General features: G+C 41.7%; 1 protein-coding gene across 1 annotated transcript in view; it reads left to right on the top strand.

Annotated features, from left to right (window-relative positions):
• The window catches only part of LOC136873670 (ubiquitin-conjugating enzyme E2 R2), a 217,034-nt gene that overhangs the window by 69,867 nt on the left and 120,382 nt on the right, over positions 1-26,785 (top strand). The window contains exon 2 of the mRNA XM_067146771.2: positions 10,590-10,676. Coding sequence (XP_067002872.1) covers positions 10,590-10,676 — 87 coding nt within the window. The remainder of the gene's footprint in view (positions 1-10,589; positions 10,677-26,785) is intronic.

A 26,785-nucleotide genomic window follows, 5' to 3' on the forward strand; every position in this document is an offset into this window, starting at 1 on the left:
ATAGTTTTGCAGAGTCCGTTCATAACCCCTTCGTGTCGGACAGCTTCAACAGGACATATGACATGAAAAGCCGGGAAAAGGGAAAGTAAACATGTTATGTGGGAAGTGACCGAAGCTTAGTATCGATTTCCTATTGGCTGGCGACCATCAGTTAGTGCAGAGACGGCGTGATTGGTTAGTCCTTGCCGGTCTAAAACAGGGTCGTACGGTCTCTCCCATTTAGGCGTATGCTAGAATAAGCAACTTTTAAAAGTCAGTTAGTGGCTGTTAAAGTGAGGACTTAAGGTGTAGGCCTACTTTAATTTCACGGCAACATCGGTCTGGCGAGGAAAATGGGTCACGTAAGACTTGCGAATAGCGTGCCGTTGAGGTCGGGTGAAAATGAGTGACCAAGGGACGTTATACAGTACAGCGGAGATGACTGGAGGAACATGTTGTACACTAGTGGAAGTAAGGATTGATTTGTTTGGGCCTCATGATTTTCGCACAAGTCTCGTCTAACGAGTTTTGAGCTACTAAATTGAGCGGTATCTTACTGTACCGTATATCAATGAACTTGAACACCAATTTAACAACCAGTCTATCTTCGTCAAATAGTGACATATGCTTAGCTCTCAAAGTAAGTCAGTGGCTAATCGTCCTATTGATCCCTCTAATTATTTATAGCACCACCTCTCCTACTACCCTGCCGACCAACATTCTGATGGTGAAAATTATTTTGAACAACGGGACTCGGAACTGACTAAACCGAGCGAGTTGGCCGTGTGCCTAGAGGCGCACAGCAGTGAGCGTGCAATCGGGAGATAGTGGGTTCGAACCCCACTGACGGCAGCCCTGAAGATGGTTTTCCGTGTTTTCCCGTTTTCACAGCAGACAAATGTTGAGGCTATAACTTAATTAAGGCCACGGTCGCTTCCTTCCCACACCTAGCTCTTTAATGTCTCATCGTCGCCATAAGACCTATCTGTGTCGCTGCGACGTAACGATAATTGAAAAAAAAAAGAACCCAGAACCGGTTAACCACGGTGTCAGACCATGTAGATTTGAGGCCTTAACGATCATGGCCACCAGGCGGGCTATGACAAATTCCGTGTTTACCCGACAAAATCAATTAAAACTCAGCAATAGGTCTCTTCCCGTTTTTCTGCCGTCTGGCGGAGTGAAGAGGAACGTCGGAATTGATCAGGCAGCCTAAATGCGTCAAATCAGAATGCTTGCATACGGTTGCCGACGCCATGAGTGTGAGATATATCGAAGTGTTCATTGTACTATATTATTATTATTATTATTATTATTATTATTATTATTATTATTATTATTATTATTATTGCGAAACACATGTTGTTCTAAATCTCACCTAATTGTGTATCATTGTATGTTTGATGATCGTGCATGGTTTGTTCAACGACTACTGCTGCGGCATAACTCAAGGTTGTCAATTATTTTGCTCTTTAATGACTTCGACACCTCTTAGATCAACTTTTGTGACGTTTGTTGGCCTTGGTGTGTAATTCGTGGCATCGTGTTCGAGGTTGTTACTTGAAGGCTGTCGGAACAAGATAAGACTCCTAATTTCTCTCGTGGCATGCTGATCAGTTCGTTCCTCTGTGCTGTGGGAACTTGGCAGAGGGAGAACCTTAAATGGAGGCCCCACTCCCTCCTATTTGTCCTCCTTTTTGTGCGGAATGGACTGTTGCAATATAGATTAATAGAAAAATGTGCTGGAACCAGTACCTCCTGCATCAGTCCACATGTTGTATTGAAAATGAAAATCCACAGCTTGTTTCCAGTCATTGGACCGGGTCAGAAGTGGGATGAATGAAACCCCCATCTAGCGGCGAGGATAGGACTTGTGCCGGCTGCCAAAGCCTGTCGCACTCCTGGGGCAATGATTAATGACTGACGGATGAAATGATATTGGAGTGATGCTGGAATGAAAGATGACAGTTAAAACCGGAGTACCCGGTGAAAAACCTGTCCCACCTCCGCTTTGTCCAGCACAAATCTCACATAGATTGACCAGGATTTGAACCACGGAACCCAGCGGTGAGAGGCCGGCGCGCTGCTGCCTGGGCCACGGAGACTCATATGTTGTATTAGATGATAAAAATTATTGCGGTTAGCACATATTCGACACGCTTACTCTCTCAGCAGTTGTAAACTGTAGTACTTGGAAAATCTTTTGTATTCGAAGAAAGTTCTATAGTTACGAATATATGTGCAGTTTTTTATACATGAATATTCTGTGTCTATTATTGCCCTTTAGTTCGTTCCCTCTCAGTTCATTCGCGAATACTCTATAACCAAGGTCCAGTTTCACTATGTAGATTCTTGAGTTCACAATTCGTTGGCTACTTGTAAATTTTGTGATCGTCTTCCAAATATATCGGTGGTGGTGGTGATTATTAAGAGGAAGTACAACTAGACAACCATCCTCTATATAACACTAATCAGAGAGAAAAAATGGAAGGGGTCCGACACTTCGAAAAATGAAGTTATCGGCCAAAGGAAGACAAGGGCCACGAACAGCGTGAAAATGAAAGACGCCCTAGCCCTCGCAAACCTAATAGCGTTGGGGTCGGTAAAGAACAAGAGTTGACCAAGGGAAGTCGGATAGGATAGATGAAAGTGAGGAGCCTGGCACAAGTAAGTGGAAGCAATGTCAGGACTCAGCTGAGGGCCCCGTGGTCGCCAACCCACGCTCCAAAGTTTAGAGCCCTTGGGGCCTCTTACGACAGGCAGGGTACGGTGGATGTTATTTTACCGCCCCTATCCACAGGAGAAAAATGGGGCTAATGGGTAGATATACATTCTTACACAATGTAAGTAGAGACGAGTTGATACCAGTGGGTGTTGCAGGGCGTATGTTGAACGTACCAAGGCACTTGACGGGACAAATGGATTGATATACATGGGTCAAGCCTGGCATTTTATTTAAATGGTCGTAATGTAAAATAAAATCGTGTTTTAAACATTACCCAACTTATTTTTTAAATAATTAGTATTTACCTTCAACCTAGCTAAAGTCGACTTCCACGTACTGTATTAATTACTGTACTGTTATACATCTGAAGCAATTCAGTCGACTGAAACTGCCGCCTTCCTTTCGGAGTTCCCCTTTTGGGTGGGGGAAGTCAGTAGAATACATCCATGATATTCCCCACCTGTCGTATACTACTATAAGGGGATTCTCGGGGGGTTCTTGTTTGGGGAGCGTGCATTGGCGAACATGAGGCCTTTAGCCGAGTCTAGCATTGCCTCCTACTGTGCTAGGCTCCTTAATTTCATCTTTCCTGTCTGACCTTACGTGGTCAACTCCTCTTCTCTTCCGACCCCGACGGTACCTATTATGTTCGCGAGTCCTAAGGTGTCTTCCATTTTCACGCTTTTCGTGGCCGTTTCCTTTTTGCAGTTATCCTCATTCTTCGAAGAGTCGGACTCTTACCTTTCCCATCGGATTAATATCATTGTTTGCCTGGTTGGTCTTCCTCTTAAAACAATAATAGTCTTTCAAAGTGAATTTCACATAGAAAAACATCTCCGGAGACCAGGTCAGGTGGTTCCGGTGGGTGGGAAAGCAACATTGTCCTCATTTTCGCCAAACACCACCGCACTTTTTTTTCCGTCCCTGCAAATGCTTTCCAGTCTCCTGTGATTTTATTTCGACAGCGTATCTACAAATCGATGTTTGTCCAGTGATTGTTTTTTATAAAATTATCCTGAAAGGTAAAATCCTCGATTAAACAAGTGATCAGTGTCGGGAATCGTGAAACAAACCTTGAAGCTCCTAGCACGTTTTATATTGATAGACGTCATAATATGATCCTGTCAAAATATTGCTTTAACTATTTTCCGAACTGTCAAACGTCTGTTAGCACTCACTAATTCGCAAACATGCAACATGAGCATCGTGAGACGATTTTTAGGACCATGCTGAACGCTTGGGTGGTCACTGTTACCGCTTTTTGTGGATCACAGAGGTGAAATAAGGTGCGGGCATGAATGGGCCGACATAAGCCAGACAGAAGATCAATTTAAAACTTTAAAGTTAGAGCTATATTTCTTTTCTCTACTATTTTTGGTTTCTTTTTAGATGTTAAATTTTAAGAAACAATTCGCTTAACGAAAACAAAATTTCAGTTACAGAACTAGCTCGTTAGTTTAGGTACAATGTAGGAAGAATCAGAATAATCAACAAATTGCCAATTAACACTCTGAGTTTACAGCTCCAGATTTACAAATGTGACTTGAGCACTACTGCTCCATTCACTACATAATCAAGGAGACGGTCTCCCAATTTCTTTTACACCATTGTAAGAGTTTGTCTGGGAGACTACTGTCCAAATCTTATAACATTACAGCCTTCCAAAGGCACCATTCAACTTTTACATTAAATGAACAGAGCGTCTTTGCTCTGAAAAATTTACATTTTCAGAAATGTCTGGGCCTATCAAAGGCACAACCTACAATTTACAATTCAAACAGTATTCACTGTCTTAGATGCTTAACAGTCTAACATCTGTATATGTAAATTAAGAGTTTTGTCTGTACATTGCTCAGAATTTGAAAAGAATGGTATTTCTGTATCAGTCATGCCCACAGTAACAAGGAAATACATTTTTTACTTTTCCGTAATTTCTGTCTGTCTGTCTGTCTGTCCTGTCTGTCTGTATGTACACGCATCATGAAAATCGGTATGTAAAGTAGGGGGATGAGCCACTACAATCTAGGCTATAAATCATTTTATTCACGCCAAGTGAAGTGTAGTTTAGGGGAAGGCCTAAAATTTAAGTCTCAAATATTTATGTTATCAATAAATTCTACGTAACTAAAGTTATATAGAATTAAATTTCCGATCATTTATGACATACATTTTTACCGTACTGGCTATAATAACACAGATATTCATGAATTTGTATTTTTGTTGCTAAGTCCATATCAATGCCGAGCCACGAGAAACTGGATTAACAGAATTTAATGAAAATCGGTATATAGAGTAGAGGAATAAAAAAAACTACAGTCTAAGCTATAAACAATTTTAGTCACCGTGGATGAAATTTTAGTTTAGGGGAAGGCATCTAAAATTTAATTGTTAAATACCTATGGTATTGGTCCTATCGGAAAGTACTACATAACAAAAGTTATAGATAATACAATTTCCGATCATTTATGTTTTATTCAGTTTTACCGTACCGACTTTGATAAGAGTCAAAGAGTGGTACTGAATTTCAGAGTCGGAAGAAAACTCAGTGAGAAGGCCTACAATATCGAAAGCGCATAACATTGGTCAACAGTAACATTACATTGACCCCTCCATGGCTAAATGGTTAGCGTGCTGGCCTTTGATCACAGGGGTCCCGGGTTCGATTCCGGGTAGGGTCGAGAATTTTAACATCATTGGTTAATTTCTCTGGCACGGGGGCTGTGTGTATGTGTTGTCTTCATCATCATTTCATCCTCATCACGACGCGCAGGTCGCCTACGGGAGTCAAATAGAAAGACCTTCACTTGGCGAGCCGAACATGTCCTCGGACACTCCTGGCACTAAAAGCCATACGGCATTTCATTACATTGACCGTTGTTTGTTGTGATATTCTTTGTCTTATGGTGCCATTCAACTCCGATAGATGGGATTACTGCTGCGTACCGAGTATAACAGACTGACTGAATATTGGCGGGAAATAGCTGGTAAGTTAACATGCCATTCCTCTGCTTCATACATTTCCTGATACTGTTGGTATGTAACACACTGGTTCATCATATTATTTCAGCTATTCGATCCCTACTCTGACGCGCTGTTTTGAATGAGCATTGTGTACATTTACGGCAGAGACTCAGTAGTAGTAGTAGTAGTAGTAGTAGTAGTAGTAGTAGTATGCCCTGGTCTAGAATTACAATTCACCGGGCGAGTTGGCCGTGCGGTTAGGGGCGCGCGGCTCTGAGTTTGTATCTGGGAGAGATTGAGTTCGAATCCCATTGTCAGCAGCCCTGAATATGGTTTTCTGTGGTTTCCCATGTTCACACCACGCAAATGCTGGGGCTGTACCTTAATGAAGGCCACGACCGCTTCCTTCCAACTCCTAGGCCTTTCCTATCCCATCGTCGCCATAAGACCTATCTGTGTCGGTGCGACGTAAAGTCACTAGCAAAAAAAGAATTACAATTTAGACCGTTTCCAAATTATAGCACCACAATTCACTAAATAACTCAAAATTCAACCCTAAAAAGAGCCGTTTCTTAAAAAAACAAAAAAACACTTCTTCCTCGTCACTTTTACAAAATTCTACATTCATTTTATTCCAAATCAGCAGTGAAGAGGGGGGGGGGGGGGTTCTCCTCTGGCTTGGAGAAAAAGTTTGTCTCCAAGCCAGATAGTTTTTTCCGCCACCAGTGTATGAATTGAGATTTTTCGACTCTTCAGATACTCCTAGGAAGCAGATTAGTGAAAGGGCATAGTTTTTGCCCTGGGACTCTCCACTATTCGACACACACACGCACACACACATAAACCGCCGAAGACGAAGAGTGTTCACGGATCACGGTTGTCTGCGGCTTGGTCGTTCCAGCCCTGGGGCTTATGGACTGTTATATCGGCAGTGTAGTACTGTTCGTTGAAAGTGAGAAAATGTGTGGTTTTTCATTTGATAGAGCATTTCATATGAAAGCATTGCTTTTAATCGCGCCATTCCTACTGACGTCATTGTAATGACCTATGTTCATTTCAGTTGGGAAAACTACTAAGACAGTCTTCTGAGGATGTAAAAAGGCAGATGGAGAAAGAGTTTCTGCCATTATAATGAAAACTCTCCAACCTGATTTTGACTGATGGTAGGCAAGCGGGCCTACCATTACAATGAACATTCCCTAACCCAGTCTTCTTACGAGAAAAGACGATTGGTGACGTCCCCGTCGCGTTTCTAGGGTAACGTTAAGAGCTATGCAATTTAATACAATCTTGCTCACAACGTGTACACAGCACGGGTGTATCAGCTAGTCTTAACATAAAAGAATGGAACAAGTTTCACAGGGGTATCGAGTACCCATCCTACCAGGCATTTGCGAAAAACAACAGGTTAAGTTACTGGCCCAAAAATCAAAATGATGAGGAGGCGGACACGTGCACTCCTTGAAAATTTAAATGAATGTTTAAAACCCTATTTGGGCTTATGGCCCTAAGTTACAGAGGCTAAGCCTATGCTACTGAGGTGACTAGATGGAGAGAATATTTAAGTTACAAAAATTACAAACTGAAAAAGGTTACAAAATCATAGTCACCTCAAAATCAAGTTGATAGGGAACGCGATAGGGTATCTCACTCTCTGTTCCCTGATTTCGGCTAAGTTCTTTTGGCTTGTTTGAAATTTACATTAGACGTTTGAAATTTACCTTTAAAGTTGAAATTTACATTTAGTAAATTAAAGTTACATTACTAAAGATTGGAAACCTTCCCCTGGAGCTAGCTTTCAAAGACTATCACTTAGTTAAACCAGGACTGCCATTACCTTGAGCTGATGGACTACTCGACGATGGACGAGGTACCTAGGCCTCCCTTTTCAACCACACGCACTAAACTGGAGCGATGAATAAGACAACCTGGTCGAAAAATGTGCCAGCTTATATACCCGAGAGGAAGGTTCCAAAAAACTCTGGGCTAAGGCCCGACCCACCCCCAATTTTGATTGGGTACTTAAATACAAGACAATGCTTATTGGCTGAAAAATAAATATACAACGTTTTCTGTTGGCCAACATCTTAAGTTGGCGGGAAGAGATAGAAGTGTTATAAACTTTAACATACCAGAAACAAAGAATAATCACTACATTTTAGGAAACCTCAGAATACAAAAGTATACTTTAAAATTTTAATGGTCAACCTTCACACCAGAGGGCATAACATAAGTTACGGTAGAGACATCTGTAGCGAAATGTCCAAACTTCTTGTATTAGTTGTTGCAAGTTTTAGGTTTAAAATGACATTCTTCAAGGCGCTACATTTGAATGAACGTGGCGGGTGTACCTACCGGTACAGTCACCATTGACTTCCGACAATCATTGAATCGCTTGAACCGCTCAGCGTTGCGTACGATTTGCACTTGATCCCCACAACGTTGCTGTACCATTTAATTCGTGTTCGTAAATGATATCACTCACTTGAATCAAAAGGCAAGTTACTCACGCATCACGAAGCAAAGTAACGAACAAACAACTACTACAGGCGAGGACTTGCGTGGTAGTGGCATAACTGTTTAGGCAGATGTATCATGGTGGACACAACTCTTCGTTGATTTAGCGCTTTGTCTTTTTCCATTGTTAAAGTTTTTTGTCAGGCTTCATAATACGCACGGAATCTCCAGGACAGTTGGCTCATTTCCAGATTATATTTCAGAGCATAATAGTAGTTAGATCATCCTATGGTCACAAATAATACCGCACTTACTAGGCCTGATAGAGGGAGGAATATATTCCTCTCCGTCCCATTGCCTCAATTTGCTCGTATGACACTTCGTTACATTATTTGCAGTTAGTAAAAGATTCTGGTGCCACTCATACCATTCATCATTAGTCGTTGTGCTCATTACTGAGCGTCGTGACCTCATAACTCCATCATTTCCGTGTTGCAACCTTGACAAGATGTCTCCATCCCGAGCGGTTTTCACATTTCGTTAATATGACCTGAAGTGATCTTCTTCGCCTGATCTCTCCATCTGCTTGCTGTTCTTCCTCGTGGTCTACTGCCTTCAATTTTGCCTTGTAAAATTACCTTTTCCAAGTTGTCTCCATCTCATCTTAAAATGTGGCCAAGAAACTGGAGGTAATGCTCACTCACACGGGAAGATGGCGTTTCTTGATGCAGAGTTCGTCCAGAATGGAAACATTAGTTCTTTCTGTCCAGGGTACACGTAGCATTCTCCGCCAATACCACATCTCAAAGGCATCAATGCGCTTTTTGTCTTTAGCATTCACGGTCCAGGTCTCACAGCCGTACAAACAGACGGAGAACACTAGTGATTCTACCAAGCGCATCTTCGTGGCTTTTGATATTGCCCGGTTCTGCTAGATCTTAGTAACTTTAACCATTGCAGCACGACCTAAGACAATACGTCTTTTTACCTCTTTATCACAGCTTCCCGTGTCATTGATGACAGGTCCTTTAGGTATCCCGTAAGTTGGATTTGACCTTCCCGATCAACTACCATTAGTTTGGTCTTTTTTATGTTTATCTCTAGACCATACTGAAGACTAGTGTTCTTCACCCTTGTAAGCAGGTCATGAAGTTCGTCTTCACTATCAGCGATGAGGGAAGTGTCATCTGCAAAGCGCAGGTTATTAATTTTTCTGCCACCAATCGAAATTCCACCATTCCAGCCATTGAGAGCTCTTTTGATGACACACTCTGCATAGATGTTGTAGAGTTGAGGTGATAATATACAACCTTGCCTTACTCCATTTGTCACATTGAAAATGCCTGAGAGATCACCATCCACCTTTATGGTTGCTGCGTGGTTTTTATACAGGCTTTTCAGTAACGATATTAAGTGCAGTGGAACCCCAAATTCCTTTAGCACCTGTCACAACTTGTCCCACATAACACAATCAAAGGCTTTTTTGTAGTAAAGGAAGCAAATAAAGGCAGGGACACACAACTCGCGACATTTCTCAATTATCTGTCTCATGTTCAGGATAGACTCTCGTGTTCCTTTACCTGCAACAAAGCCTGCTTGTTCTGCGGATATCTGAGGTTGCAGGAATGGTTTTAGGCGTTGATTTATTATGTAGAGCAGAACTTTGCTTGCATGGGATATTAATGCGATAGTACGATAATTGGAACAATCCCTTATAGACCCCTTTTTGTGAAGAGGGATTATATTGATGTTGTCCAGTCCTTGGGCCATTCACCAGTTTTCCACACCATATTACATACCGAATGTAAAACACGCACGCCCTCCTCCCCCATCACTTTCAGCATTTCTCCCGAAATACCATCCATACCTGGGGCTTTGTTGTTCTTCAAATGATTGACAGCATTCACAATTTCAGTGAATAAAATGTCAGGTTCTTCGTTATACCTCATAGAAATTTCCTGTTCGGCAGAATTATTTCCTTTGCAATACAGCATTTCACAGTATTGTTTCCACCTCTCTATTGCTTTGTTCTTATCAGTAATAAGGTTGCCATCTTCATCTTCAATTACCCATGTGCGTGGTTTGAATTCATGGGTAATGCTGTTGACTTTCATTTAAAATATCACATGTTTGATTCAGCCTATGATGTTGGTTTATTTCATCACAAATACTGGTGAGATACCGTGTCTTGTCAGTTCTGCAATTGCGCTGTATTTCGCGGGAAAGTTCACTGTATGCTTCTTCGTCTTGCTTGGTTTGAATGCCACGTTTCTTCAGTATGCTCCGCTCTTCTATCAGCAGTAGAGTGGTGTTCGATATCCAGGGGTGCTTTAGCATTGGGAAGAAACTCATACCATTAGCAAGTAATTATTATTGTTTTATTTATTTGTATTTATTTAAGTTTTATGTTTATTTATTTTACTCATTGGAGCTACGTTGAAATTGCATTTTATGTATCTGTTTACAGGCGCATATGAAATTCCCTCCAGACTACCCGTATTCTCCGCCCAGTATAAGGTTTCTCACGAAAGTGTGGCATCCGAATGTTTACGAGGTGAGTAATTATTTATTATCATTAAAAAACTATTATTTCCCTGCGTGGCGTCAAAAGGGTGTACGGCAGTTTCTATACAGTTGTACGCAGTATACTGTATGTCAAGTTAAATGGAGCTTGTGTTGTTTATTTTCAGTTTTTCCAGTAATACTCGAGGAACATAACGGTATATTTTGAACCTTATTGACTTATAAAACATTATAGCAATGGGAATTTGTAGTGATTTCTTTTACGTGATATTCTCATTGGCATTTGACATTATCACATTGGCAAATTATAAGATGTTATGCATAGCCCTAGTATGTGTCGGAGGATTATACCTGCGAGGACGAAGATTCCTGATACGCCTGGGTTTTCATTGCATCATTGAAAAGATTAAGGATTATGTCAAAGACGGGGTGCGATTTGAAACTACTAGTTTGTTCCAGTAGTAGGCTTTGTTATCGTGTTGAGTTGAATTTCATAATTACGAACCAAAATCGAAAAGACAAACATTCTCGTAGGCCCTATGTCGAGTAGATGTTCTTGAAAAGTTCTGGGCCGATGACCTAGCTGTTAGGGCCCTTTAAACATCATTATCATGAAAACTTCTAATGGTATATTCTCATAAGAAAATACTCTTTCTCAAGCAGATCGGGAAGGTAAAAGATTCAACAATGCAACATTGGAGATTGAAGCATGAGATTGGAAGTCGTCGACAATACATAACCCCAGCAGTTACATATACCGAGACGGAAATTTGAGATCATAAATTTCTCGTTCTTGCTCAAAACTCTCTCTGTTGAATGATTGGCGGGATTTAAGTTTGCATTTCTAGGATGATGTCCGAAACGACCTAGAGTGTAAGACGGTACATTTTTTTATTTCAATAAGAATTGTAATATTTTCTGTATATAATATTGTCCAAATATATGGAAGTGATTCTCAAAACACTGTTCCCGAACACAATGCAATGTCCCCTTTCATATCTTTTTTCATTTATTGGGGCCTGTAGTTACCTATCGCCGGCCCCGTGGTGTAGGGGTAGCGTGCTTGCCTCCCACCCGGAGGCCCCGAGTTTGATTCCCTACCAGGTCAGGAATTTTTACCAGGATCTGAGGGCTGGTTCGAGGTCCACTCAGACTCGGGGAAAGTTCCAGACCTTTCACGAATAAACTAGCCACACCCTCTCAATTTATTGGTTGATTTAAAGGTTACACTCAAAATCGAGGAAGACGATTGTGATTGGTAGAAAATTAATTACAGAAATTCGCGGTTGGCTAGATTCAAAACTGGCGGAAAGACAAGATAAATATTGCCAACCCAAAAGTAAATGAATATCAGTTAGTAAAAATAAAAACTTATGAATACAAAACTTCTTCAAAAAGTTCTTTCACTTCGCACCAGGGTGCATGATCATAGTTTTAGCAGTGACATCTGTGAGAGAATGTCCAAACGTCTTGGTGAATGGAAAACAAAACAAGTAGAAATTCATACAGTTCAAGAAACTTCACAATAACAAAATTATATCATTTTTTTAGTGGTGACATCTTCTGAGTACATTTATAAGTTGGTCTAGTTTCAAGTTCACTGCTTCCCCGGCAGAGGAGTTCTTTTGGGCGCTCATTTTGAACGCGCGGCGTAGAGGTGTACTCTCCCTGTAGAGACATCCCTCCCCCCAAAGGTCCTTCCAAGGGGTGACACAGAAGAATTTTGAAAAAAAATTATTTGCAAGAACATTTCTAAGTTTTTTAAAGTTGATAGGTAGAAATTAGTTAAACTCCAGCTTTAGAGTGTCTTTGTTGCAGTAGAATATGAAATACATGTTGATAATTTTGAGAGCAAGAACTGCCACTGCGGCCGATATCCAGTTGAGGTCGCCCGGACCCCTCAACTACCCTCAGATACACCTATCCCGCCACTATGATAGGGGTAGTCGTGGTGAAGGACGCCGCAGATTAGAAGTATATCTCCAGTCCCCAGATGAGTTAGCGGTAGGGGCGCCGCACTTCAGCCTTGCCGGGAGATGGACTCCGGCGCGCCGTACACAAGTAGACTTCACGGGAGTGGAGTGGGCCCGTACCCCACCTCTGTGGTAGTACGGCGGCGAACGGCTGCTGGGGCACCGAAACAGTAAGATCTCGGCGACAGAAAAGTGTTGTTGTAGACTTGAGATTAGAGGGTACGATCTTTAATGGTGATGCTGAGGGTCGGGGGGCGTAGACAGCATTTTTGCCATTGGTGTGGATTTGCAGGAGACGGGGGCTTGGTAATGGTCACTCAGTAATGGACAGCAGTAAAACCAGAGGGGAAGATCGTACATGAAGTTTATATATATATATATAACAAAATAAGATAATTTGGGGCGAAGGCCTCCCAAAAATATAACCTTCAAACTGTTGCTAAACGTTGATGGCTAAGTTAACAATGACGTTACACAGGTTTCACCTGAGACAGGTGAACACTAAAGATCCTCTCCGTGGCTGGATTGCTCACTAATAAGGTAACCGGTGTCAAAAAATCCAATATGATGCACGGCCCATGAAATCTGGGGGCAGGCTTGCCCGCGGGAACAAAGTTTCTCACCATGACTTGATCTCCTACTTTTAAATTGGTGGGCCTCTGTCCACGATCATATCTTTCCCTAACCTTTTCATGAGAAACCTTAAGATTGGCCTTAGATCTCTAATATTATCGGAATCTATTGTCTCTGGTAGAATATCATTGAGTGACCAAAGGTTAGAGAGCGGCGTGTTAGGCCAAATTTAAACATCAGAGAAGCTGGAGTGAACGTATGGGACTCATTAACCGATGAATTTAAGGCGAAGGCCAACCAATGCAGGGACGTATCCCACCTGGAATGATCTTCATGATGAAATGCAATGAGAGCTGATCTAAGGTTTCGATTGACCCGCTAAGCCAGAGATGGTTGAGGATAATACGCCGAAGTAGTTACATGTGATATAGACAGATCAAAATAGAATTGACGGAAGAGGATGGATGTAAATGCCTTAGCATTATCAGAAAATATGTATTGACACGGACCAAAAGAAGCAAAAATGGTATTTAAACACTCAATAGTGGACTGAGCGGTTGCCAGCTTAGTCGGAAATAACCAGGAAAATCTTGTGAAACCATCTACACACACGAAAATGAATGTATTGGCATTGCCCTTTGATTGGGGGAAGGGTCCTACGTAGTCGATATAGAGGCGTTCCATGGGTCGCGACGCTTGATGAGAAGATAATAGACCTAGCTTAGTGGACAACGTGGGTTTACTAAGCAAAACAAGATTTACAAGCTTTTACCAATTCACGAATTCCACCGTCCATACCTTTCCAAATAAACAGCTCTCGAATCTTTTCTCGAGTTTTGAAGATGCCTAAATGCCCCCCTAACGGGGTCTCATGATAGTACCTGAAGATCATAGGTACGAGAACAGCTAGAACCACAACTTTCATCTTTTGGTCCTGCCTCGACGGGCAACATAAAACCCCGTTCCTCAACACATAAGGGACAACATCTTCCCCAGAAGAAAGGGTTTCCATAATAGGGGCCAGCACTGGATCTTCACGTTGATATTTTTCAATGTCCCTAAACAACGTGGGATTATCAGTTAGAATGGCATTAATGCCCGAAGGTATGGGCGTGGGAAGAGAACTATCTTCCAGTTCGGAGGTCTCCACATCATGAGCAAACATGTGGCTTAGTCCATCCGCCACAACATTTTCGGATCCTCTGATATGCCTATCATCAAATTGGAAGGCCGAAATCCTGATGGCCCATCGGGCTATAGGACCAATACGACGCGGCCTACCTAAGACCCAACTTAAGGCTTGGTTATCTGTTTCCAGGTCAAACTTGACGTGTTCCAGGTAGAGTCGGAACTTCTCTAATGCAAATAAGACTGCCAAACCCTCAAGTTCATGGATGGAATACTTGGCTTCTTGAGCCGATAGTGTCCTAGATGCATAGGCGATGGGTCGCCTCCCGAGTTCAGTTTCTTGAAGAAGCACAGCAGCCGACGACGAGGCGTCGGTTTGAACGGTGAATTTATTCGATAAATCAGGCATAGCAAGTTCAGGGGCGTTGCAAAAAGCTAATTTCAGGTCTTCAAAAGCGGCTTGTTGAGACGTCCCTCACTCAAATTTGACGCCTTTTTCTACGAATTAAGTTCAAGGGCGCCGCTCTGTTAGCGAAGTTCAGAATGAATTTCCTGAAGAAATTCATCATGCCTATGAATCTGGCAATACCTTGTCCTTAGGAGATTTGAAATCACGGATGGCCCGTGTTCTAGAATGATCAATGGAAACACCATCGGGCGACACAATATGCCCTAGAAATGACATGGAAGGCTTAGCAAAAGCTACCTTAGATAAATTCACCGTTAACCCTGCCTTACGAAGTCGATTAAGGACCTCTTTTAGATGATCTAGGTGTTCTTCAAAGGTCTCAGAAAATACATCATCAAGATAATGGTACAAGTATTCGAATTTGTTATCGGACAGTCCCTATCTAGCAGTCTCGTGCGAACAGCTGCCCCCGTGGGTAGCCCGAAAGGCACGCGGTTGTAATCATGCAAGTTCCAATCCGTGGCAAAAGCTGTTAGATGTTTTGATTCTTCGGGTAGAGGGATCTGATTGTACGCCTGATTAAGATCTAAGATGGTGAAGAACTTGGCTTTCCGAAACCATGAAAAACAGAAGGGAAGGTCGGGAAGAGGCACAGATTGTAACATCATTCGATTTAAAGTCCTATAGTCAATCACAGGCCTGAAGCCACCTTGGGGTTTCGGAACCAGGAAAATGGGCGATGAATACACCGACTTAGAGGGTCGAATAATACCATCCTTTCACATGTGATCGATGATCTCCTTGAGGGCCTTCATTTTAGGAAGAGATAGCCTATAAGGTGGAAATCTAACCGGGATGGAATCAGTAACCTCAATCTTATATTCGGTAAGGTCAGTAACACCGAGAGTATCGGAAAAGACATCAGGAAACGACTGACATAACTTACGAATACTATCAGCCTGCTCCTCAGGTAGATGTCTAAGGTCTAACATCATCTCATCCTGGGTAGGCGAAACATATGAACATGATGCAGAATTACATTTAAACCGGGGAATTTGACTATATTTGGCAAATTTGAAAGTGCACGACTTCTTCTGAATGTCGAGCACTAGACCAGTAGGAGACATGAAATCCGCTCCCAATATTACCGGGCAAGACAAGTTCTTAGCCACAAACAATTTAACTTTCCAGGTAAATTTAGAAATCGAATTTTGGCAAAGATGAAACCTAAAATTTCTAAGGGAGAGGAATTGGCTGAAATGCATTGAACCAAAGATGAACGATAGTCAGAAAATTTACAAACAGACTTTAATTTTGAGTACCATTCTGCCGAAATAATGGAACAAACACTCCCTGAGTCTAATAGAGCGGTAACGGGTTCACTATTCAACTCAATCTTGAGAAAGGGAACAAGTGCGGGGGACTCTGCCGCAATTCTGAGACATTCTTTAGGGCATTCAACTGCGGGGTTAGAAGAACTTCTACCCTGTTCCGAGCTGTCGGTGGTTTTAACCGGGGCTGATCCTTGGGAAGATGAATTTGCCGACTCAGCCGATGCCACTAATCATTTCGATTATTCGAGTTGGTGGAAGTTGCACCGGAAGTTTAACAGGAGGGGTTGCTATTAGCATTAGGGCAATTCTTGGCGATATGCGAAAACGAGCCACATTTAAAACAGCCTTGGGATGACCCTGCTCCATCCTTTGTCCCACTGGATTTAATCAAAGGGCACTTAATACGCAGATGATCTGCCGACCCACAAGCATAACATTTGCGGGTGGTGCAAGTTCGGCGAGGTGAGGGTCGAAAACTATTGGAAGATGGAGGAGGCTCCTTAGCGACCCTTAAAGGTTTCGGCATACCTAACTCCTTCGGCTGAGACCGCCATGGCCTCTAATTCAGCAAAAGTTTGAGGACGCGACGCAAAACACAAGTACGACCTGTAGGGCGGGGAAATACCTTCAACAGTTGTCTGCACAATTTGATCTTCGGGTAAATGAAGAGCAAATACCCTGGTGTAAAACTTAATATCCTGGATGAAGTCGGCGAGATTTTCATCCAATCGCTGTATTCGGTAATAGTACCTTTGAATTAAGGATGACATGGCTCGATCCGGAATGAAATTAGCAAGCAGATGGGCGTGGAAGTCTTCTATAGACGATTGTTCTGCTATTGCTCTGACTATCTTGTCCGAGAGGACACCTATGGAGTAAGGATAAATAATTTGAACAATCTGACAAAGAGAATGAGAAGACACTAGAGCGTGATCTTGAAATTCAAATGAGAATCTTAAAAAGGAAATAACCTCATTAGTAGAATTAATAGAAAACTTAGAAATTCCCCTAAGTAACATAGCCAAAGGGTTAGGCAAACTACTGAACCCGGGGGACATAATAGGTAACTGCATAGGGGGTGAAGAAGCTTCAGAGACAGCATTATTTTAAAACAATGGAGGAATGGATGTACAACGATGAGACTCGGTTTCCAATGGGGCAGATGTTTGTTGAATAGCTACAGAGTTTCTGCTTTCTTCACCCTTAGAAGAATCCTCCTCATTAGCTATGTTTACAACAGTGGCTTGGTCGGTTGTGGGAGTAGCTGTCCCAGTTAACAATTGACTAACTTTACAGGACATTTTTGATAGATGATCAATTAAATTACTCGCCTCCTTAGCATGATCTTCCTTTAATTTTAGAGACATTAGATCGCTCATCCTGTTATAGAAGTGGAACAATCTTGCCTGCCCTCCTTTAAGTTGGTTAGCAGAAGGATCGCTTACTTCAAAAGAACTTACTACAGAAACTAGCTCGGTGGTGTTGTCTGTGATGGTGGACAGAGCCTCATCAATATCCTTCTCTCCCAAAGTTGGGAGACTAATAAGTAATTCAAGGGATTCTTTAAGCTTGGTGGTATCTGCCGCAACCGTGCCTCCAGATTGAACATTTCTAATAGATAATTCGTAAATCAATTCCTCCTTGCGCAAGTAGCCGGGATGGAGGACTGCGCGAGGGCCGGACATGATGACAAAAGTTTACAAATTTAGAAAACAGGAAAAGAAAATTGTTATGAGTACAAATCGAATCTCGTGTTTAGCCGTCAAAAGGGGCTTAATTGAGACCCATTCAACCACGCTCTGCTACCACTTGTTACGGGGTTCCCCGTGGATCACAGAGGTGAAAGAAGGTGCCGGGATGAATGGATCTAACTACACTGTCAAGAAAAGAATTTAAAACCTAAACTGAAGGTTATATTTTCAAGGCACTATAACAATGGTACAGGCACAAGTAGCCATCAGTAGACAAGTCTAGGAAACACAAGATTGGTGGTATAAACAGATCTTGGGCTTCAAGCATTCACCTTACAGTTCCTGAGCTCCAAGCTCAAATTTGCAAAAGAGCACAAGTTTACTCAAGGGCAGAAATCCCTCAATACATGGAGTCCTTGCACCCAACCTATAATATCAAGCCTCCCAGAGGCCCTTTTACAACACTTGAAAAGAGCTGACGCGCTCTCAGTTTTCCAGGCTTATTCAAGGCAATATCAACTTGCAATTTCTGGATTATACAGGGGTATTTAATACCCAACCTACTGGGCCTTCATGGAACAGAACAGGTTAAGTAAATGGCCCGAAACGCAAATTGAATGGAGGCGTGTACTTGCACTCCTAGATATGAACACTTAAAACCTAAAGGGCACTAGGCCGATGAAACAGGGGCTATTCCCAAACTATGGAGGTGACTCGCATAAGTATAATTTAAGACATTATTGAAAGGAAGAAAGCCAGTTACAAAACGTAGTCACCTCAAACCAGTATGAAGGGGAGCTCGAGAGGGTACATCACTTTCTATCCCCGATGTACAGTTAAAGATTTTATGAAATTTTTACATGAGCCGAAAGGAGATTTACATTTAGAGAAGTTGGTTACATAGTTAAGGTTTCGAACCTTTCCCTCGGGTTAAACTGCGGAGCCAGCAAGAAATAAATGTTATATGGCCATTACCTTATCGGTGTACTGCTGCCTGATGAAAGAGGCGCCTCCCGCCTCCTGCTTGACACACACCCTAGTTCAGCTGACGATCAATTGGCCAAGATACAAGAAAATCCGCAGTTTATAAACCCTCGGGGAAAGTTAGAGACCTTTCACGAATAAAACAGCCACACCCTCAATTTATTGGTTGATTTAAAGGTTACACTCAAAATCGAGGAAGACGATTGTGATTGGTAGAAAATTAATTACAGAAATTCGCGGTTGGCTAGATTCAAAACTAGCGGAAAGACAAGATAAATATTGCCAACCCAAAAATAAATGAACAATTAGTAAAGAAACTTATGAATACAAAACTTTTTCAAAAAGTTCTTTCACTTCGCACCAGGGTGCATGATCATAGTTTTAGCAGTAACATCTATGAGAGAATGTCCAAACGTCTTGGTGAATGGAAAACAAAACAAGTAGAAATTCATACAGTTCAGGAAACTTCACAATAACAAAATTATATAATTGTTTTAGTGGTGACATCTTCTGAGTAAATTTATAAGTTGATCTAGTTTCAAGTTCACTGCTTCCCCGGTAGAGGAGTTCTTTTGGGCGCTCATTTTGAACGCACGCCGTAGAGGTGTACCTCCCGGTACAATTATTATTATTATTATTGTTATTATTATTATTATTATTATTATTATTATTATTATTATTATTATTATTATTATTATTATAGCTATTATTAAGACTGTGGCAAAACAATACAATGTGTATATGTTATGATGTGTGTTCTCTAAAAAAGATGGCCTACTGCAGCTTGCTTTGCAAATATAACATTGCTATAATATATTTTTTTTTCTAATTGTTACCTATTTGTAAAATGGTTAAAATACATGTTGTAAAGAGTTAGTTTGTATTAATTACAATGTATAAATCCAGAATTACTTCTTACGATTTACTGCCATGATTCACTGTCTTTTCAAATGCATTTCATGAGTTCGTGAAGAAAAAACCTTTGTATTACAGTATCTATTAATGCAGCCGCCAACAACAAGCATATAGTTCTGCCCGAACGTTATCGCATTAAAAAATAACCATCTGAATACAGCATTGTAAAATGATTCTTCTACTTCTGCTGATTCTCCTTCTTTATTTATTGGGTTCCGCTTTCGCGTTATACCCAGGCACTACTCATTTTATCGTGTAAAGCCAAAACTATGAAGGATGGTGTATTCATTGTAAAAGGGGGGAGATAAGAAATCAACTGAAAAAAACATACGTAGGTATCATATACTGTGTCAAAAACAAAACAAAACTTGGGATAGGAAATGTACACGGACACAAGGTTCTACTCTTCACGCCAGTGTAAACCATCACAAACATGATCGGATCAACACATAGGGAATGTGGTCTAAGATTGTAATAATGGCTTTGGACAAAAACATAGAAAGGGATTCAGCGATAGAGGACCACTGAAAGAGATTGAATATATGTATGTAAACACGCATATTCCAGCTTTTTACGTTCAGCTGTTGATGAAGGTGCCCCTAAGTAGTTCTCGTGATGTCCACACGCAGCAGCACATTGCTATACGCACGGAGCCTATAGTACCTTTTTGAGAGACATCGACGGATGCGAGTATTTCTTTTCTTTCTGTGCATTAATCTTCTTGGAGCCAAGTTTCTCACCGAAAATCTCCCTGTCTTCCATTATTTTATTCAGTGTTATTTCTTTCTGTTGAGATCCTTTTTCTGCTGTTATTTTCTTTTGTCGAACATCATGTGGCAAAAACAACAATCAGTATAATATGATATTCCTATTTATATTTTAAACCTATAAAACAATATTATAGAAAGCATTATTCACTGTGGACTTAGTTTTATACACACTGTTATTGTCTAGGACAAAGAGAAATAATATTAAAAAACTAGATTTTAGGGATTGGGTGTAAATAGTAATTAGGTGTTTTTTGCTTTACGTCGCACCGACACAGATAGGTCTTATGGCGACGATGGGACAGGAAAGGCCTAGGAGTGGGAAGGAAGCGGCCGGGGCCTTATTTAATGTACAACCCCAGCATTTGCTTGGCGTGTAAATGGGAAACCACGGAAAACCATTTTCAGGGCTGCCGACAGTGGTGTTCGAACCCAATATCTCCTGGATGCAAGCTCACAGCTGCGCGCCCGTAACCGCACGGCCAACTCGCCCGGTAATTGTAATTTTTAAGGTAGCAGTAGATAAATGTAAATGTTACAAGAAAAGCATGCATATATCAGAATAATATGAATTGCAGTAAATTATTACTCTCTCCTCGGTTCTAGGCTATCCGGAACTAGGGGATGGGAGAGTTCTGTTCTCTTCCGACTTGGTTTTTATAAATGCAGTTTCGTGTCGATGGAGGGGTGTGCATTGTCTTATTTTCTTCTCTTCCGTGGAGATGTCTAAAAATGTCGATATGATGGTCTGCAAATACCATCACGTTATGAGGCTCTACAAGGCAGCGAAAGTTTTTTGCCGCTCTGATAATTCTGATTACATGTCTCGATTTCTCTCTGTAGTCTGTGCAGTCTGGTAGGTACCGTCAGATCCGGTACTTCCATTGTTTTTGCTAGTTGCTTTACGTCGCACCGACACAGATATGTCTTATGGCGACGACGGGGCAGGAATGGGCTAGGAGTGGGAGGGAAGCGGCCGTGGCCTTAATTAAGGTACAGCCCCAGCATTTGCCTGGTGTGAAAATGGGAAACCACGGAAAACCATTTTCAGGGCTGCCGACAGTGGGGTTCAAACCTACTATCTCCCGAATACTGGATACTGGCCGCACTTAAGCGACTGCAGCTATCGAGCTCGGTACTTCGATTGTTAATTATGATATAGGTAAAGCTTCAGCATTGTCATTGTCTCTATTTTTCTATTTCCACAAAAGCCGAAGTGAAGGGTAAGACCCCTAGTCACGTTGCCTCACCTATGAGAAGCCACCTCCAGATAACTAGTTTTGTTTGCTTGTTTACGCCTAATCTCACTCGATATTTTTCTTGAGATTAGTAATTTTTCGGCTTAATCAATAATGTTTTGTTTTATTTTGTACTTCGTTTCAAAATTCCTTCGTTGAATAAATAATTTTGTTTTATTTTAAATTTCTTTTCCACGTAATTTGTTCAGAGAGGATGATTACCTAGTTGTACTTTCTCTTAAAACAAAAATCACCACCACCGCCTTCGTTCGTTCATGAGCCGTCCTACGGCCCGAGCCGTTCCAGGAGGGTGGGGAGAGCCGGATCTCCGCTCTCGTTCAGTTTCAGACGACATCATTTGTTCGTGAGCGCAGTTATGTTTATGAATGAATGGCAACAGTTCCTTACTTAGTGGCTATGTACAAAGTCTGTCCTCGTAGCCGATAGTCCGGCTCGCTGGTATTACCTGGGACGGGCGATAATCTTGATTGACAGGCCTCACTTTCACTTGGCTGCGTACGTTCAGTCGCTTCATACAAGAATTGCACGCATCCAGGTTCGAACACCCAGTCTGTTAACAATCACGACACACGACGATTGTTCATTGGCTCGACCCTAGATGAGTCTGGTAACTCTCACAATCAACACAGCCACTCATTTAACTCAGTCAACATGACTGCTCCACTCAGTGGTCTACTCAACACTGGCAGCTAAACAGCGGTCACATAACCGCAACAACACAACCGTGCTAACCAACACTTTAGTACTCCTTACAACTCTACTGGCATCTACTGTTCGACACACTGACTCCACGTCGGTACACACGGTACTCAGTACTCCACCGCAGTACACACATAGTACTCTTGCTGCTGCCCAACTCTCCTACACTGACTGTTCACGGCGAACTTGTTTTATATTCCCGGTGATGAAGTTCCAAATTTTCGGGATGCGACTGGAATGAGAATATATTCTGGTTAAGCCTTCTAGAAGATCCACGAGAAACCAGACCAGGGGAGAGGCCTTCACTTTGCTTGGAGCTCCCAGCTGACTAGGGATGGGCTGCGAACGGAGTCGCGAAGAGTCGAGACTGCGGCCTCTGGAACCGACACTCTCGACTCCCAGTGTCGACTCCACTGATGCACTAACGCCATCTAACAACTATTGTCGGAACTGCGTGGAATTATAGTTCCACGTTCCTCCCTTGGTAACTTGTGATACGATGAATACAAGATGATTATTAGCAAATACAGTAGAGACAATACGCGACACTCAGCAAGGTATCGAGGAACAGCTATTAGAGCTCTCTCTAGCGGGTGGACCTGAGAACTACTGATTCTGTCATAAGAGCACGTGTATTTGTGTGTGAAGTTTTTGGTGTTATTTATGCGTTTTCAGTGAGTTGACATGATTAAATAGTAGCGTGTGTCATTCCTTAATATCTCCTCTCAACAGATTAAGAAGAAGAAGAAGAAGAATTTCACTTTGGCGAGGTGAAAAAATGGAAGTGGGAGTTCCGTCACTCCCATAGGTCCGAGGTTTCCTAAGATATCCCGTGAATGTTCGGGTAGATTTCTGTGAACTAGGATGTGGGTCTTACTTAAACGTAGTCTGAGTAAGATTTTTCCACTTTTATCGTTTTTAGAGACCACTGGTGGATTTGGCAGTCCTAGCTATCTGAGCACAGGGGGAGCCTCGACTCAAGAATAAATCCTAGGTGCCTACTCCTATTCCATACTAACTGGTATTCCCACTATCAGGACCACTTACTACTAAGTCACCCAGCCGTTACATCAGGTTAAAAAAATATAAAGATAGAACACGTTGAATTTCTATTCGTAATATAAGACATGGATTAAAATGCTCATTGATTTTTTCACCTCGCTTAAGATAGATATCTGTAAAATAAATGCTAAACAGTAACGACATTTTGTTGCAGTTTTTGTATGACAGAAAATCTGCGGAAAGCGGAAGATAGGCTGATTGAAACTATGAAGATTATGTATTCGTCTACTGGTGTGTTACTTGCTAAACTTTAATTAAGTTGATGTCGAATTCAAGCGTCGGTCGGTTATTCAGTCAGTCACTTTTATGAGTATAATCGTGGGTCATTCCAGTAATCTAGATAAAATATTAATTAATCACTATCAATAATGATATCCAGAGTGAACATTAAATAGAATTCTAGCTTGGTGGTGACTGATGATGACAGAAATTAGTGGCTAGTAGGAACTCAGGTTCCGTGGTTTCCTAGTTCCATACCTTAATTAAGGCCACAGCTGCTTCCTTCCAACTCCTAGGCCTTTCCTATCCATCGTCGCCATAAAACCTGTCAGTGTTGATACGACGTAAACCAAACTGTTTAAATTTGTGATCCGATCATCCTGACTCATATTCAGCATATTCCTCTACAGGCGCATTCAGGATAGAGTTCTTAGTCTTACGATCACAAAATTGTGGCTACACACCTGGTGGTTAAGATTAGTAATTTCTCTTGGTGGGAGGGAACGCGGGAGTCATTGTTAGTTTGTTCTCTATGTTTAGCGTTCATGATAGTCGGGAGAACTATAAGGTTACTGTTTAAACCGAAAGCAGGTAGAGAATTCAGTGGGCCTTATCTCGAAGAGGTTCATGAAAAGCTCATTAGGGTCATGCATGAATGACTGGCCTAGGAAAGGACGTTGACGCACAGTGAAGTCTGTGAAAGCAGTAGCTCAGCATATCGGTAGAAATTCTTTGTAAAAACGGCAATGGGTAGTAAACTGAATATATCCTGCAAGCTCATGTTTCGTGGTTTGAGATGTAGCCTGGAACAGAAGACTTCCAAATGACGAAGGCATTTTCCTTAAAACAAAGTTTAAGCGTCAGAAGGTTAAAAGAAAACCGGCACTCGAGCGTTAACCAGGATACAGTAAGTACCTGCGAACTTTGTTTACCCAAACAAATACTTTTCCTGTTGGAGGCTGTAACCCTTTAAAAAGAAAAAAAAAAAGTGCGTGTGCTTGTGTGGTGGTGGTGGTGGTGGTGGTGGTGGTGGTGGTGGTGGTGGTGGTGGTGGTGGTGGTGTATGTTAGCGAAACATGAGAGGGCTGACGAGGGCTCTGGCATCTGCCTGTTTGTACCTGCAAACAACCCTGGAGACAACGGTCAAAAGATGTAGCTTCATTTGTCACATCCAGAGATTGAGCTTTCAGTGGCAGAATTTAAAATGTTAGAATAAACCAGCCATGGTTCGAGATGACGAGAATTTATACCTTCTAATTGAAAACCTACTACCTGTTTCCCAGTCACTGACCGGGTCAGGGATGGAATGAATGAAGCCCTCGTCTTGCGGTGAGGATAGGTATTGTGCCGGCTGCCGAGGCCTGTCGCACTCCTCTGGGGCAATGATTAATGACTGACAGATGAAATGATACTGGAGAGTGTTGCTGAAATGAAAGATGACAGGGAAAACCTGAGTACCCGGAGAAAACCCTGTCCCGCCTCCGCCTTGTCCAGCACAAACCTCACATGGATTGACCGGGATTTGAACCACGGAACCCGCGGTGAGAGGCCGACGGGCTGCCGCCTGAGCCATGGAGACTTGACTTATCCCTTCTAATTAGGCATCTGGTAATGCTGACCCCAACCCTCTGCAGTTCAAATTATGATAAAGATGTTCCGAGAGGAACTCTTTATAAATAAATAAATAAATAAATAAATAAATAAATTAATTAATTAATTAATTAATATGACTTACTTTGTCTGGGCTACTCTACATTTTAGGCCTATTTTTGCCAATATTTGCCATTTTTACTACCCAAATAACACAATTCACTTCCCGTTTTAAGCATTTCCTGATCAGATATCCTGTTATCTTCCTTGTACTGATCTTTTGATTTATGTTCAATTTCTACGTCCCAAAAGCTTCTCAACCATTCAGCATATCCTCCACATTTCCTAATTCACGTTGAGAGAAACTGAAATATACTGTGTCGTAGTAATTATATATCCAAAAATTTAACTACAAATGGAATGGTTTCGTCTGTTTCTTAAGGATTATTTGTTGCTCATTTATCAGTATAATGTAAATTAATGAAATCAGTCACTTAAGGACACCTTTAAATTGTCCCTAATTTGCATACATAGTATTTTTATAATATTCTTGTAAATTCTGAATTATAATCATGGAGTGACTTTAGTTACCCTACATCGTAACGAATAGTTCCAGGAGTGCATTAGTAAGTTTAACAGTAACCTGGAAGGTGATAATAAATCCTATTAATAAATTATTGTTGCTGATTTTTCGTCCCTGTAATTGTAAGTCATCTCCGTTCAGGCCATGAAGGCCTAGGAGGGGTGGAAGGTAGAGCTTTACACTATCCGTGACCTCGGCACTTTTCGTCCCACTAACTACACATTCACGATTTTCGAAGACGCAGAAGTGCCGAAATTTTGTCCTGCAGGAGTTGCCAATAAATCACCTTCAAATACCACTGTACTTAGCAAGGATCTAGCCTACCAAGGTGGCCTCAGAAGGCCAAGTACTCTACCACCTGAGCTGCTCGACCCGGTAATAAATCCTACTGAAGTCTTACCATAAATACTGTTACATATTATAACAGTAGGCCTAAATGTACGGATTGTAAAGGAGAAATACAGCAAGAAAGAACATCTATTTATACTGGGCATAAGTAGGCTATACCATTTTTTCTTGAACACCTGACTTAAATCTCCCTGGCCAGGCATTACTGGCTTCACGCACGATATTCGTGGGGAAATTGGCTACAGTAATCTTCAAGGCTCTTGTTAGGCTGTCAGTATTAAGATGTCTTTTCTTCCAGACCATTTCCTCAAGCACTGCCCACAGTTTGTAATCTAAACTGCCAGATTGCCAATCAGCAACGGATATGAAGTAGGTAGCATTTGGTTGCAACCATTCTTGAGTGGTCGGTCTCGACTTTTTTGCTGGAGCAGAATCGTTTTGAGAAATCTAGTTCCTCCCCGTGAACAGTTTGATATAAAGGCTTAATAGCAGAATATAGCACGGTGTTTTGGTACTCTGTTGGGGATGTTTTGACAGCTTCCTCGCAAAAGTGGATGTCCGAAATCACCATTGTAAAAGAAACTCCCCACCAAACAGTCAGCGATG

This window comes from Anabrus simplex, chromosome 5, assembly GCF_040414725.1.
Source record: "Anabrus simplex isolate iqAnaSimp1 chromosome 5, ASM4041472v1, whole genome shotgun sequence".
Classification (NCBI taxonomy): Eukaryota; Metazoa; Arthropoda; class Insecta; order Orthoptera; family Tettigoniidae; genus Anabrus; species Anabrus simplex.